The sequence below is a fragment of the Dysidea avara genome, chromosome 10, assembly GCF_963678975.1.
Source record: "Dysidea avara chromosome 10, odDysAvar1.4, whole genome shotgun sequence".
Classification (NCBI taxonomy): domain Eukaryota; kingdom Metazoa; phylum Porifera; class Demospongiae; order Dictyoceratida; family Dysideidae; genus Dysidea; species Dysidea avara.
Window position 1 is genome coordinate 22,758,041 of NC_089281.1, and position 12,373 is coordinate 22,770,413.

The window sequence follows — 12,373 nt, forward strand, 5'->3', positions numbered from 1 at the left end:
TGTATTGTAAATTAATTGTGCAACTAAATACACACCCCAACAATAAATTACTGAAATGTAGAGTGCAATGGCAATAGTCCAGTTGCATGTAAGGGGAAGTATTGTAATTGATCTTTTAATTACATTTGCACAACCACTGGATGCTGTGGTTAGGCATAAAAATGTACAGAAACCATTGGGAAACAGACAACCACGGACACAAAATCTATTGTCACCTTGAATCTAAAGGAGGTACCTGAGTTTTTTAAGCATAACTGGAAACTACATTGATTTCTATGCCCGGTGATGTTTGTCTGCTGTAAATATGCTAAGCCAATAGCGAGTTATGAGCCAGTAAAGCTTGGAAATAGTGATGAATATGTTTTTCGGAGATGAAATACACAGGAAGCTGATTGTTTTCGCTGTCTACCAAAGGTATAATACAAGAACAAGTGTTACAATTACCTGGACAATGTATCTTGGCTTGCTGAACACCCTATTAACTTAGTTGGCTGTTATGTCAATTCAGTGCTTTCCTGCAAAGTGATTCGCTACAAAGCTTATTGTTAAGATTTGTTGGCATTCTTGAACTCTGAACTTACGAATATCAGCGGTGAAAAAGCCTTTAGACTCTTCTATGTAAAAGAAAATTGGAACATACCATATACTCTGTAAGTATCGGAAGTTTTACTGTAAGTTATCATCGTTTTCCAAATGGCTTCAACACATTTTTATGGGAATCCACAGCATCCAGTGGCTGTGCAATGGGCAATTAATGCTGATTGCATTCTTAAGGCCTTACATGCAACTGGACTATTCTGCTTCTTTTTCAAAAAAAAAAAAAATGAAGAACAGTACGAGAAGTGCCTGTGCCATTCACTATGTAAACTTACACCTTAATGTGTCACTGAAATGTGAAGTGGCCATTCTATTTCAGACAGAGTTACAAATGAAGAAAGTACAAGAAGCGCCTTTGCAATCAATCCAGTCATGTTATGAAAATTAAAGCACTTAACCCATGCATGCCACATGTTACCACCAATTAAAACTTATATGGTAGTGGAGAAAGAAATCAGACATAAAGGAGGACAAAGGTAACTCCACGATACGTGTAGTGTAGCTGCTGAAATTAGCAAAAAGGCACTTCTGGGACCAAAGTGATATCAAACAGTGAAGAAATCAAGCCCATATCCATAGTTGAATTATGCTTGGCTGGAGGCATCAGTCATCACTTGGTTGGTCAGTCAGTCAATTGGTCGGTTGGTTGGTCGGTCAATCAGAAATGCGTTGGAAGGGTTGGGGTCACTCTGAAAACATTCATGGGCTTGGTTATGCCTAATACAGTACTACTGTATTGTATGATAAGTTAAAGAGTTGATAATAGTTCAGTTATGTACATGTGTGTGAATTAATTGGAATACCAGATGTCCTGAGATTTGTGATTACTGACTCTTGATATTTACATGAGTCTATTACTTGTCAGCAAAGAGATCTGACACAGAAGAAATGTGTTGAAGTGAAAGTTCAGCTACACAAAACTAGCTAGCTCTGTATAAATTCACACAGTACAGTCAGCTGTAGTTTAGGTAATAACAACAGTGTGTAAGTCTTCAGCTAGGTAGATGCATGCACATATCCATTATTACCAAAGGGCACATTTAGCAAAATTGGTTTAAAACTGGCATCAGAGTTGCACTCCACATGTTGGTTTCTGAATTGAACCCCCAGGAAATTTTGGCAATACTCCTGCCAATTCATATTTATTGGCAAACCTTACACAATTCTACTGAACAACTTGTAAGTAACTGAATAATAATAAATGTATGCATATCTTATGACCTGCATGATTTGAAATTTGATCCACCGGTTGCCTGTTTTACAATGGGTCCACTAATTTTGAAATGGGTACATTGGATAGCAGTTATCAACCCACTGATCGTGAATGAAGGCTCCTGATTTTCCTGATTCTCCTGCTTTGCATAAGTGTAACATGCAGCTATACATATAGTAATATAAGTACTAGATAAAGCACTGCCGCGAATGTTATACAGGAAATATAGCATGAAAAGAGTGGGTAAGAGATGTCTCGAGACCACTCTTTGAGTGTTATATTTCCCATATAGCATGAGCGAAAAGCAGTGCTTTATCTGGTATAGAGGACTGTCAACTTGAGGTACACACAAGACACACGAAACAATTAGAAACTCATGGAGGAGTGTTATCATCGGTAGAATAGGCATTGCGCCTGTGTTTCGCCTGCGTTGCACCTTCATTAGTTGTTTTGTGAGTCTAGTCCATCTTCTCAATACTAAAAGTTTTTGATTGTGGTATTTTAATAAGCATATTTCCGTGATATTCCTAGGACTCGTCTGTTTATGTGAGCAAAACGTACTAAGAACGTTCACTGCTGCTGACCACAGCAGCCATCATCGAAATCTTCAAGTGTGTCTATAAATTAAATCCAGTGGTCCTGTTCTCACTGGTTGGGTTGACTGGTCAGCCAGCGCAGTCTACATTAGCTTGGTTGATTGGTTGTACTGGCCAGAATGAGTGATTACACACTCAAAGTAGGCTATCAGCCTACATAATAGACCTGGCAGTTCTATTATAACTACCTGTTATAGAACTTTGCGTGGGCAAGATCAAAGGAAAAAGTGTACTTTAAATTTTATAAAGTACACTCTCAGCCGGCCAACAGTGCTTCATGACCACAAAGAGTGCTTCATTGCACCACAGAGAGTGCTTTATTGAACGAATAAAGCACTCTTTGAGGTGCAATAAAGCACTCTTTGTGGGCAATAAAGCACAGTTGCCCACGTGCCTTAGTGCAGGCTATTATCAGGGCTCACGCCAGTACAACTAATTACCCACACGGGTGAAGGCTGATAGCCTCGCCGCGCTGAGTGATCAATCACCCCAGCCAATACGAACTCTACCACTGGATTGCTTTTATAGACATACTTAAATGCTTCGATGATGTGTGGGAGAAGGTAACGTTGCTGTTACGTTTGTTAATGTAAACGGACAAGTCCTGGAGATATCACAGAAATATTTTGCCATGTGACTCACAATAGAATCGATTGTGGGTTGCAAGCAAAACCTGCCAAAATACGCGAGGAACGTCTTCCATGCCAAACTATACATGTGAGTTACTTTGTTAAACTAGTTTGTGTGCATTCAGGCTGCTTATAGTTCGTGCAACATGTGTTAATTGCGAGTCCTAGTGTATGGCGAAGCTACACGACTAGAAAGTTCCATAAATCAATTAAAGCATAGCCTTGCTTGTGCTATATGAAAAATAAAGCACTCGGCGCTTGGCCTTGATGCTAATAAAGCACTCGGCTTCACCTCGTGCTTTATTAGCATCTCGGCCACGCACCTCGTGCTTAATTTTTCATATAGCACTCGCGGCTATGCTTTAACATATACATATAGAACTGTGGTCTATTAAAGTGTTCTATAACTGCCCAATATAGAACACTTGGGCTTTTATGGTGAATATAGAACACTTTTTTACTTTGATACTCCCATACAAAGTTCTTTATAGACTGTTACAGTGTCTTGGATCTCCTGCACAATACATACAACTATAGTTAAAGTTTATACTGATGAAGCACTTCTGGAGTTCCTTTTATTCTACCTGTTAATAAGTACTATTGTGAAAGTTTGAGAGTTTACATGCATGTGTGTGACATGAGGTGTGGCTGTTGTGCTTTCCTGTAGCTGGCTAATGAAACTGTAACTTTTAACATTGATTGACTATATCTATAGATTTGGGCTGCATTTAGTCTAAGTCTGTATCAGCTATATATACTATCTCACTATTTACTGTAATGAAATTTTATAACAAATATTACACATTCAATCATTAACCTTGGTAGCCAGTTGCAGCCATGAACACGTATAGCTAGTTGAGATACTGTATATGTGTGTGTCTCATGTGAGATACATATATAGTCTATTCACATGATTTTGGAACCTTGGTGTAAGTTATATATTCTTGCATGACCCATTTTATAATGGGTCATGGATTATAAATTTGGTTGCGACACATACAGCATATGCACAGTGTATGCTGTACATATAACAGACATACATACACTTACTGTTCTTTGAGAGCGTTTTGACGTTCTTCCCTCACCACACAATCGTTACGTCCAGCAGAAAGGAGATCTCCAAGTTTGTCTTCTTCTGTTACAACTTTCTGTTCCTGCTTCTTCAATTCTTCATAATGGTGAAGCAATATTGACATTTTTGGCTCAATAGAATGAATTTGCTTCAGAGTATTGTTGTAAGGTAATATTTCCGCTTTTAGCTATATAAAAAGAAATTCAGGTGCATAACAAGTTTCAACACAAATCTTGTGCACATGCATGTACAAAGCCTCAGACACATGGTAGTGTGTCATTCATCCAAGGAAACCAGTGCTAGACCAGTATGCATTATACAGCAACCAGATTTCCACACCTAGATGGAAACAGATCATGTTTTCTGTGTAGTGCTGAGCGGTTTTGATATTTCATAGATGGTACAATATTGTAAATTGATATTGCGGTACAACTATATTATTGGTATGTCTTAGTTAGATGTCATTTTAGACCTCTACTACTAGATCCAAGTACAAAAATACAGTTTCTAAACATTTTTACTTTAGACAATATTGTGCTGGCAAGTTGATTATTGTATGATGATCCATATCCTTTTATATGAACACTACATACAGATATAGTAAGACTGCTTTTTAAATCCACAGTATTGCAGTGTTCAGAAATTAGACGGTATCAAAATATAGTCGGTATATTGCTCAGCACTATTTCTGTGTAAATTTCCTCAGGTGGGACATAGTAATATACAGTTGTCTATAACACACATAATATGTAGTTTTAAACATTTACATTATTTTCTTTGTAATTTTTCCATTTCTGCAACTCACTCATACTTTATCCAATTCACTTCATATCTGGAGGGATATATGCATGCTCATATATCTCTCCAAAATGTACCTGATCTATATGAGAATTGCAGAGTTTATTAGGATAGAACATGTTTAATCCTAATAAACTTCCAACTCTTGTATACAGATCAGTTAAAGCACTGGCAAGTTTTGCAGCCATTTTGTAGACCACCTCTTTTTCAAACCACCACTATGTATAAAACATGAAAAAAGAAAGCACAATAAATAACCTTCTGCAGTTCCCCATCCACTGATTGTAGTTCCTTGTTAGTTGATAACAAAACTTTATTGTTAGAAGGGGTTTTATCAGAATCTATTTTTTCCAACTATGATGCAATGTATATATATATACACATAACAGTAAGTAAATTTGTATATAAGATAAAAATAATATTAAAATAAAGGAAAAAAAACAACAAAAAAACAGAGAATTTGCTGTGAAAAAAAAGACCAAGAGTCAAACATCAATTCCACAAGTTAAACTACACACAACTGGAAATATCAAACTCTTCTAAACCTATAACACTTAAAAATGTCACATATAATAAATCTTACATGTAATATTGTGATGGATACACATTGTAAGATGGTGATAATTATAAATAGCATTGGTCTTTATGAAAAAAGCTTGATGAGTATTCTGAGATGCTCCAATGGACATTGGCTTATGCCTTTAACATAGAACATTTTATTGATTACCAGTTACACTGCTTATTGCATAACCATTTGCTTTACAGCATACAGAAAAATTTAATTTAATTTAATTTAGACACTCATCCACTAGGAACATTTAAGTATTTTTGTAGTTCTGTGCTGTCATTAAAGGTGGTAATGGTCTTGAAGCATTTTGTGTCATCTGCAAATAGTAATTGTATGGAGGACAAGATGTGTTCAGGACAGGTAGATCATTGATGCAAACCAAAAACAATAAAGGGCCAAAATACTACCTAGTGGAACTCCTTCTGGTAGGAAGTCATTATTGTCACAACTTCTTGTGTATATAACCTTTAAAAATTGGTTTTGAATTGAATCAGTAACATGCTTTCAAATGTGGTTTTTAGGTGTGTGTTCCATTAGAGTCTTGACAAGGAACATAAGCGTTCTATATTATGGTTCATGGTAAAATAAACATACTTGGTCTATTGAAGGCTTCAAGTTTTGCAAACATTTGTGTTTCTCTTGATGCTCTTTCAAGTGATCATGAAGCTGGCGAGGTATACTTTCAGTAATCCTACTTGAAAGCTAAATAGCATGGAAGCATGAAAATTTATATACATTCATCTACAAAATCATTACCATATTGATTACGGTCTCCATATCTGACCAACTATCAAGGCTTCTAGTACAGACTGGACACTTCTTCGATGTCTGTGCTTTTTCCAGACATTCCTTTAAAAAAGGAACAGATCCTTGAAGTGCTGCAATGTTACTATACAAAAAATATAAAGTCAGCATTGTAGTGCACACTCAAATAAATTTGGAATACATTTTAATCTAGACATGTGGTGCATGCCTGGTTCATATTGAGGTGGTTTGAAAAATAAGAGTGTAATTTGCCATTTCTACCAGCTATTTAAACACCTATAAAACCTATAGGAAATGTCATTCACATTGCTTTCAGAATGTTACTATATACGTGGCCCTTTTGAATATATATAGAAATGAAGAAGTTTTGAGGCCAGTGTTGTTTTATCATGCTTTCATCACTGTTTCACTCTTAAATATTGAGGTTGTAGAAACATTACATCAGGACACACAATAGTGTGTTGTGTGGTTGTTGTGCAACGGGAACCAAGAAAACACAATTTTCATGCATTTGTACCTTGGTAATGGATAGACAGAAATAGCTTATTTTTTCTGTGAAACACTCCTCAGGGTGGGATATCTTCCATACCAAATTTGAGCTAAATTGGTCCAGCTGTCTTCGAGATACATGCCTTCAAAGTTCATCATATTTTTCTTCATCACCTGTTAATTTTTCTTTTAGCATCACTTTAAAAAATTGTCAGAATTCCTGCAAGATTTATTGGATTGTTTTCAAATTTGGAGGGCATAATTAGCATATTATAGTGCGTATATCTTCCAATTGGTGCATATATTGGTAAAAGTGGCACAAAGTTACGAGTGATTTTCAAAATTACAAGTGCAATCTTTTTTGTCACGCCTGCAGCATAAACTACTGACAGAAACAAGTTAAAAACCAGTATGCAGATAGGCTGACCATTGTAGCGTGAACTTTTTGTGATTTGAAAGTATACACACAACTACAGCCATACATCATTTTGCCAAGTGTATCTATCGTGGCTGTTATCCTCCTGTCTTCCACAAATCAGAACTTCACCTATAAATGGTTGTGTTGATATATGTAATACCCATGCATGTAATTTGTCACACTAGCTTCCATCCTTGCTTCTATCGATACCAGTGGCTATCTGCTGACATATACCAGTGGCTATCTGCTGATATTTTAAAACCATATGTGTTCAAATCTGATTGGTGCACCTGATCAGCTAAATTACTTTCATGAACGTTTTCTCGTGAATAAAAAAACAAGGTATTTTGCAAATGATTCCTTCCATGAATCATTCCTGTTATACGGTTTGTTCCAGTATTTATATGTCTACAAGTTTCTGCCCAGTAATTGACTTAGGGCAAAGTTTTCATGATCATGTATATGCCTGATTCAAACATTATTTGCATATCATTTATACATTACATGTAGCAAGCAGCATCAGTACAATAATATAGAGATAGCGTACATAACTTACGCTTGAATTGATTCAATATCTTCTTGCACTTTGGTTACCAGAAATTGGTAATCATTCCCATTACACACTTTGTGTATCTTTAGTTGAAGCTCTATTAGTACACATATATACTAGGAATCACCATAATGTATACAGTGGAGCTTGTCTATGCAGGTCACCTATGGGCCATGGGCTTAATGTGTTTTATACAGTTGTGTTAAAGTAGAAATGTCTCACTAGGGAAATTTAAAGTTGGCATTTTTAGACAGGTGGCCTTTCTATACAGGTGGCCCTTTAAGACAAATTCCACTGTAATCTTTTATGGACTAACCGTCTTTCTCTTTCTTGAGATTTTCCATCTTCTCGCTATACACATGTGTAAGTACGTACATATATATATATATACATGTATACATGTGTCTATGCGTACATCCATATGAATATGTAGCTATCCCACATAGAGAGTTATGACTAATTATTCACATAAAAAGACTAATTTGTTGTTGTGCCAACAGGGTAAATTTCTTTAAGAAGCAAGTTGAAAATCGATTTGTAGATACATGGAGATTAACCATCATAGGAGTGTCTTTTGATGGTTTGAAATTGAGATAAAGGTTATGGGGATATAGCACAAAGTGTGTGTGTGTGTGTGTGTGTGGGAGGGCAGCATAGCCAAGTGGTTACGGCACCCGGCCTGGTAATTGAAAGGTTCCAGGTTTGATTCCCAGCTGGTGTCGTTGTTGTTTCCTTGAGCAAGAAACTTTACTCACATTGCTCCAGTCTACCCAGCTGTTAAAATGGGGACCTGAGTGGCCTGGTGCCAACTGGGAAGCAGCCCACCCAGCTGTAACATCAATGGGTACCTGGGGAAGCAAATGCTCAACTGCCCATGTCTCACATAGCAGTTGAAGGTCCAGGTGGTCCAGGTGGGACTCCTATTTTGGCATTGAACAAAATGATTGTTATAACATGCCAATGTAGGGATTTTCCCATCAAGCTATGCTGTAATACCATCATCTATCTCTTGTTTCACTACTTTTTATCACTTGTAGTTCTGCTAGCCTAGTCACCCTGTTAAAGCATTCAGCTACTGGAATAAAGGTCAAAACTGAAATAACAAACAGTACTGCTGACTTAAGTTGTAGAACGGTAAAAAAAACAACAACAACAAAAAAACAATGTTGAATAAAATAGTAAACTTTACACATCTGGCAGATTCTGGAATATTCTTCAATTAACCTTATGACCTCAGACTAAGACTATAAATAGGCTGCTTTATCATTGTACTGCCTGGTAGTTTGCTGGTGAAATTGTAATGCTGTTCATTGCTACTGTTGTACTATATTACTGCTGTATTATTGCCACTGTTTTACGATTAATCAACAAAGTTGCAGAGTTGTGTGCTTTTTGGGTAATATCGTGCTCAGCTACAGTGTAAAAAGTCAGCAATAACAAGTCATCCTGTAGAGCATTCAGCTATGTAACAGCTATGTAGCAAGTCAGCCTGTAGAATGTTCAGCTACATAAAAATCACCCTGTTGAGCACTTAGTTATGTGTAAGCATTCAATTCCTTACTGTAACAAGTCACCCTGTAGAACGTTCTGCTATGCTACAAAAGTCATCCTGTTGAGTGTTTAGCTATGTATCATGTCACCCTGTAGAATTTTCAGCTATGTAACAAGTTAAATAACTGTTTAGCTACGATATAATAATACTACAATTGTAAAATTATAAACAGCAAAACAGTGCAAATACTAATAGGCACGTAACTATACAAATAAAAGTATTTCTCTTATTACTATGGTAAAGAAACATGTTGATGTGCTACTTCTAATATCAGGTGCCCATGCAGTTAATACTATCCTGAGTCCCTTACAAAATGGCAAATAATCAACAATGTATAAAATTTAGTTTGTACAAACACTATGCTATTAATTTATTCAGCTAGCTAATTAAATATTGTAATTAATAAATTCCGTATTGTGTTAATTATGCTATACACTACAATAAAGGAAGCCAACTTGAAAAACCACAAATTATATGCACAGAAATTTCAAGTCTGGTGGCAATACTTGGCCTGGAAGTGTGATCCAGCCAAAATATTGGCTGGCTAGTTAGAATTGACAAGTCGCATAATTGTGTGAATATGAAAAGCAGACAATTTAAAGCCATTTATTACAAGTTTTCACCTAGGTTGTTTAAGACGTCTGCTGTCAAATTGTGCTTTCCAATCTCACCTTAAATATTGAAGAATTGTGACTCAATGTTTCACCAAAAATGAAACAATATTTTCTACTAATACAAGATAAAAAGAGATTGCCTCTATTACATGATTATGCAAATCCTTGATTCTGATTGGCCAGCCAATAGTTTGGCTAGATCACATTCTGAGCCCAAGAAATTCAAGCGTTGTTGTTACCAGATGGTGTTTGCGCAGGCCTGGCTGGGCATGAGTATATGTGGTTTGATCAGCAAGGATTTAAGCAAATTGTAACTGTTTGCCAAAATAGAATTACTTTGCTTGTGACCTAGATGCAACCATTCGCCAAATTAATAGTCTACCAATCCAGTTTTGATTTCACAATTTTTTTCACCCTGGCTTTTTGGGGGCCACACCGTTTTTCACAGCTTGGCTGTTTTGCTATATACAACTCCTCGGGATTATATATGTATACCTCACAGCCATGGTATACTAATATATATACACTGTACACACATTATGTGTATAGATTGATGGGTGAACCTAAAATTAATGTTTTAACACATGAATATTTCTACTAGTGTAAAATTAATTTAAAACATGGGTATAGAGATTGCTGAAAAAAGTAAAGAAACAAGAGTCAATCAAACAAGCCAGCATGTTAAACACACAGAGTTTCTATTTGGATTCAATGGATATGGTAGAAACTACAGTATTTTCCGTAATTCAGGGGCAGATAAGTACTGAGAATGCTTCTGTATAAATGTTTATTTAAATCCAAATAGAGATCTCTGTGTGTTTAGCATGCTGGCTTGTTTGACTTTTGTTTCTTTACTTTTTTAGCGATCCCCATTCCCATGTTTTAATTATTTTTACACTAGTTTGTTCATTTTTATAAATCCATTTATGGATAGCTAACATGATAATAAGAGGTGCTGGTGGTGCTTGATATTACACAGTACTAAGCGTGTATATCAAGTTAGTCATCATGTACATTATCTGTTAAGTAGATAGCTACAAACTGTCAAAGTTAACAAACACCAGTGTATTGTTTCCTTACAATTGAATGTATATGTACTATATAGCTTTGCTATAGGCAGTGTATAGCATGCCGTGGTCAGCAGTTGTACGGCTTCTGATAAATGCTATGTGGTCACAATAAGTCAAATACTTAGTGGTACACAACAACAGTATATACTGTGGTTAAATATAGATAATGATAGGGTTTCCAAATGAACATGTTAAAATGAATAGATTGGATATTTATTAACACATATTCATGCATACTTTAGTTTACTCTCTAGTAGAGACTAAGTCAGAAGATCAGAGCCTCTACAAGAAGCAAATTTGCTTCAAAGTGGATGTTAACATTGCAATATGCATTTAAAAATAGGTTGTGGACATGAAGAATGACTCACTCCACAACCATGGCAGTTGCTAAATCCTGTACATAATAGCATTCCCTTTAATTCTACATGGTTTTCTTCCCCAAAGGAGGAGTTTGCTGTAGGCCTGTAGAAAAAAAGGCCTTTAAAAAGTCCTTTTATCAGGTCCTTTTGATTTCATAATTGCTAGTGGACCTAAACTTTTACAAATTGACTTCTAAGGCTTCTTTTGAGGTTGGAAGAGGTTTCTAAGGTGATGTTTAGGTGAGTGTTCTATTAGGATTTCAGAAAAAAACGTAGGCGATCTTTATTATGAACCACTACTGTGGTTCATGATTATAAATGCATCTTCTGTAGACATCACTATGGATTTAGGCATAATTTCCTTATACAGTATTTAAAATATGTACGCACCTTAAAATGTCCTGATGAAACACAAGTTTTGTCTTCCTTTCTTGAGTTTGCCGTAGCTTTTCATCAAGACTCTTCAGTTTCTTTTTACACGACCTAACATTCATCATAATTTAAGGATGGTGCAATGTATGTCTAAAAATAATGTCAGGGTATTACCATACCAGTAAGCAATTACAAATGCTTAGTTCAATTACAAAAGTGTTTTATGGAGCTGTATAAGATGATGGTCGGTTGCAAATCATTGAACATACCTTTAAGCATTGTTAAGAGGTTGTTCTGAGTAGGTGTGGTTGAGCATGAAATAAATCATTATTTTTATAACTGCATACAAAACCCTTGCTACTGTATGGAAATACAGCACACTTTGGCACTTTGGTCCTTAAGATGCTTGTAGTATGATAATAGAGACTCTACTGTAAAAACCAACAAAATGGATGTTATAGAAAATGTATTTTGCATAGAGTGCCTGTCCTAATACCATATATTGGAAATGATTCACAAAAGAAAATATTATATGAATGATTTACTATGTATCTTTTTCTCATTTGTGAGAAAACGTTTGTGATTTTATTGTGTGAAGCAATTTATGAATCAGGTGTGTGTCTACAACCGGTCAATCATGTGCGCACACTAAGCACACCATAGTGAATCGCTGAAGTATTTGCCCTATTTCTCATGAGTAACACTGATTTT

General features: G+C 35.9%; 1 protein-coding gene across 4 annotated transcripts in view; it reads right to left on the bottom strand.

Annotated features, from left to right (window-relative positions):
* LOC136236529 (DNA repair protein RAD50.L-like) overlaps positions 1-12,373 on the bottom strand; it is an 85,664-nt gene that overhangs the window by 33,332 nt on the left and 39,959 nt on the right. For all 4 annotated transcript variants that reach the window (XR_010692161.1, XM_066026708.1, XM_066026706.1 and 1 more), the window contains 7 exons: positions 11,681-11,773; positions 8,012-8,046; positions 7,702-7,792; positions 6,230-6,362; positions 6,068-6,175; positions 5,164-5,259; positions 4,086-4,294 (listed from right to left, as the gene is read on the bottom strand). Coding sequence is in view for 3 of the 4 variants with exons in the window: in XM_066026708.1 (XP_065882780.1) it covers positions 4,086-4,294; positions 5,164-5,259; positions 6,068-6,175; positions 6,230-6,362; positions 7,702-7,792; positions 8,012-8,046; positions 11,681-11,773 (765 nt within the window). In the remaining variant the exon portion in view is untranslated. The remainder of the gene's footprint in view (positions 1-4,085; positions 4,295-5,163; positions 5,260-6,067; positions 6,176-6,229; positions 6,363-7,701; positions 7,793-8,011; positions 8,047-11,680; positions 11,774-12,373) is intronic.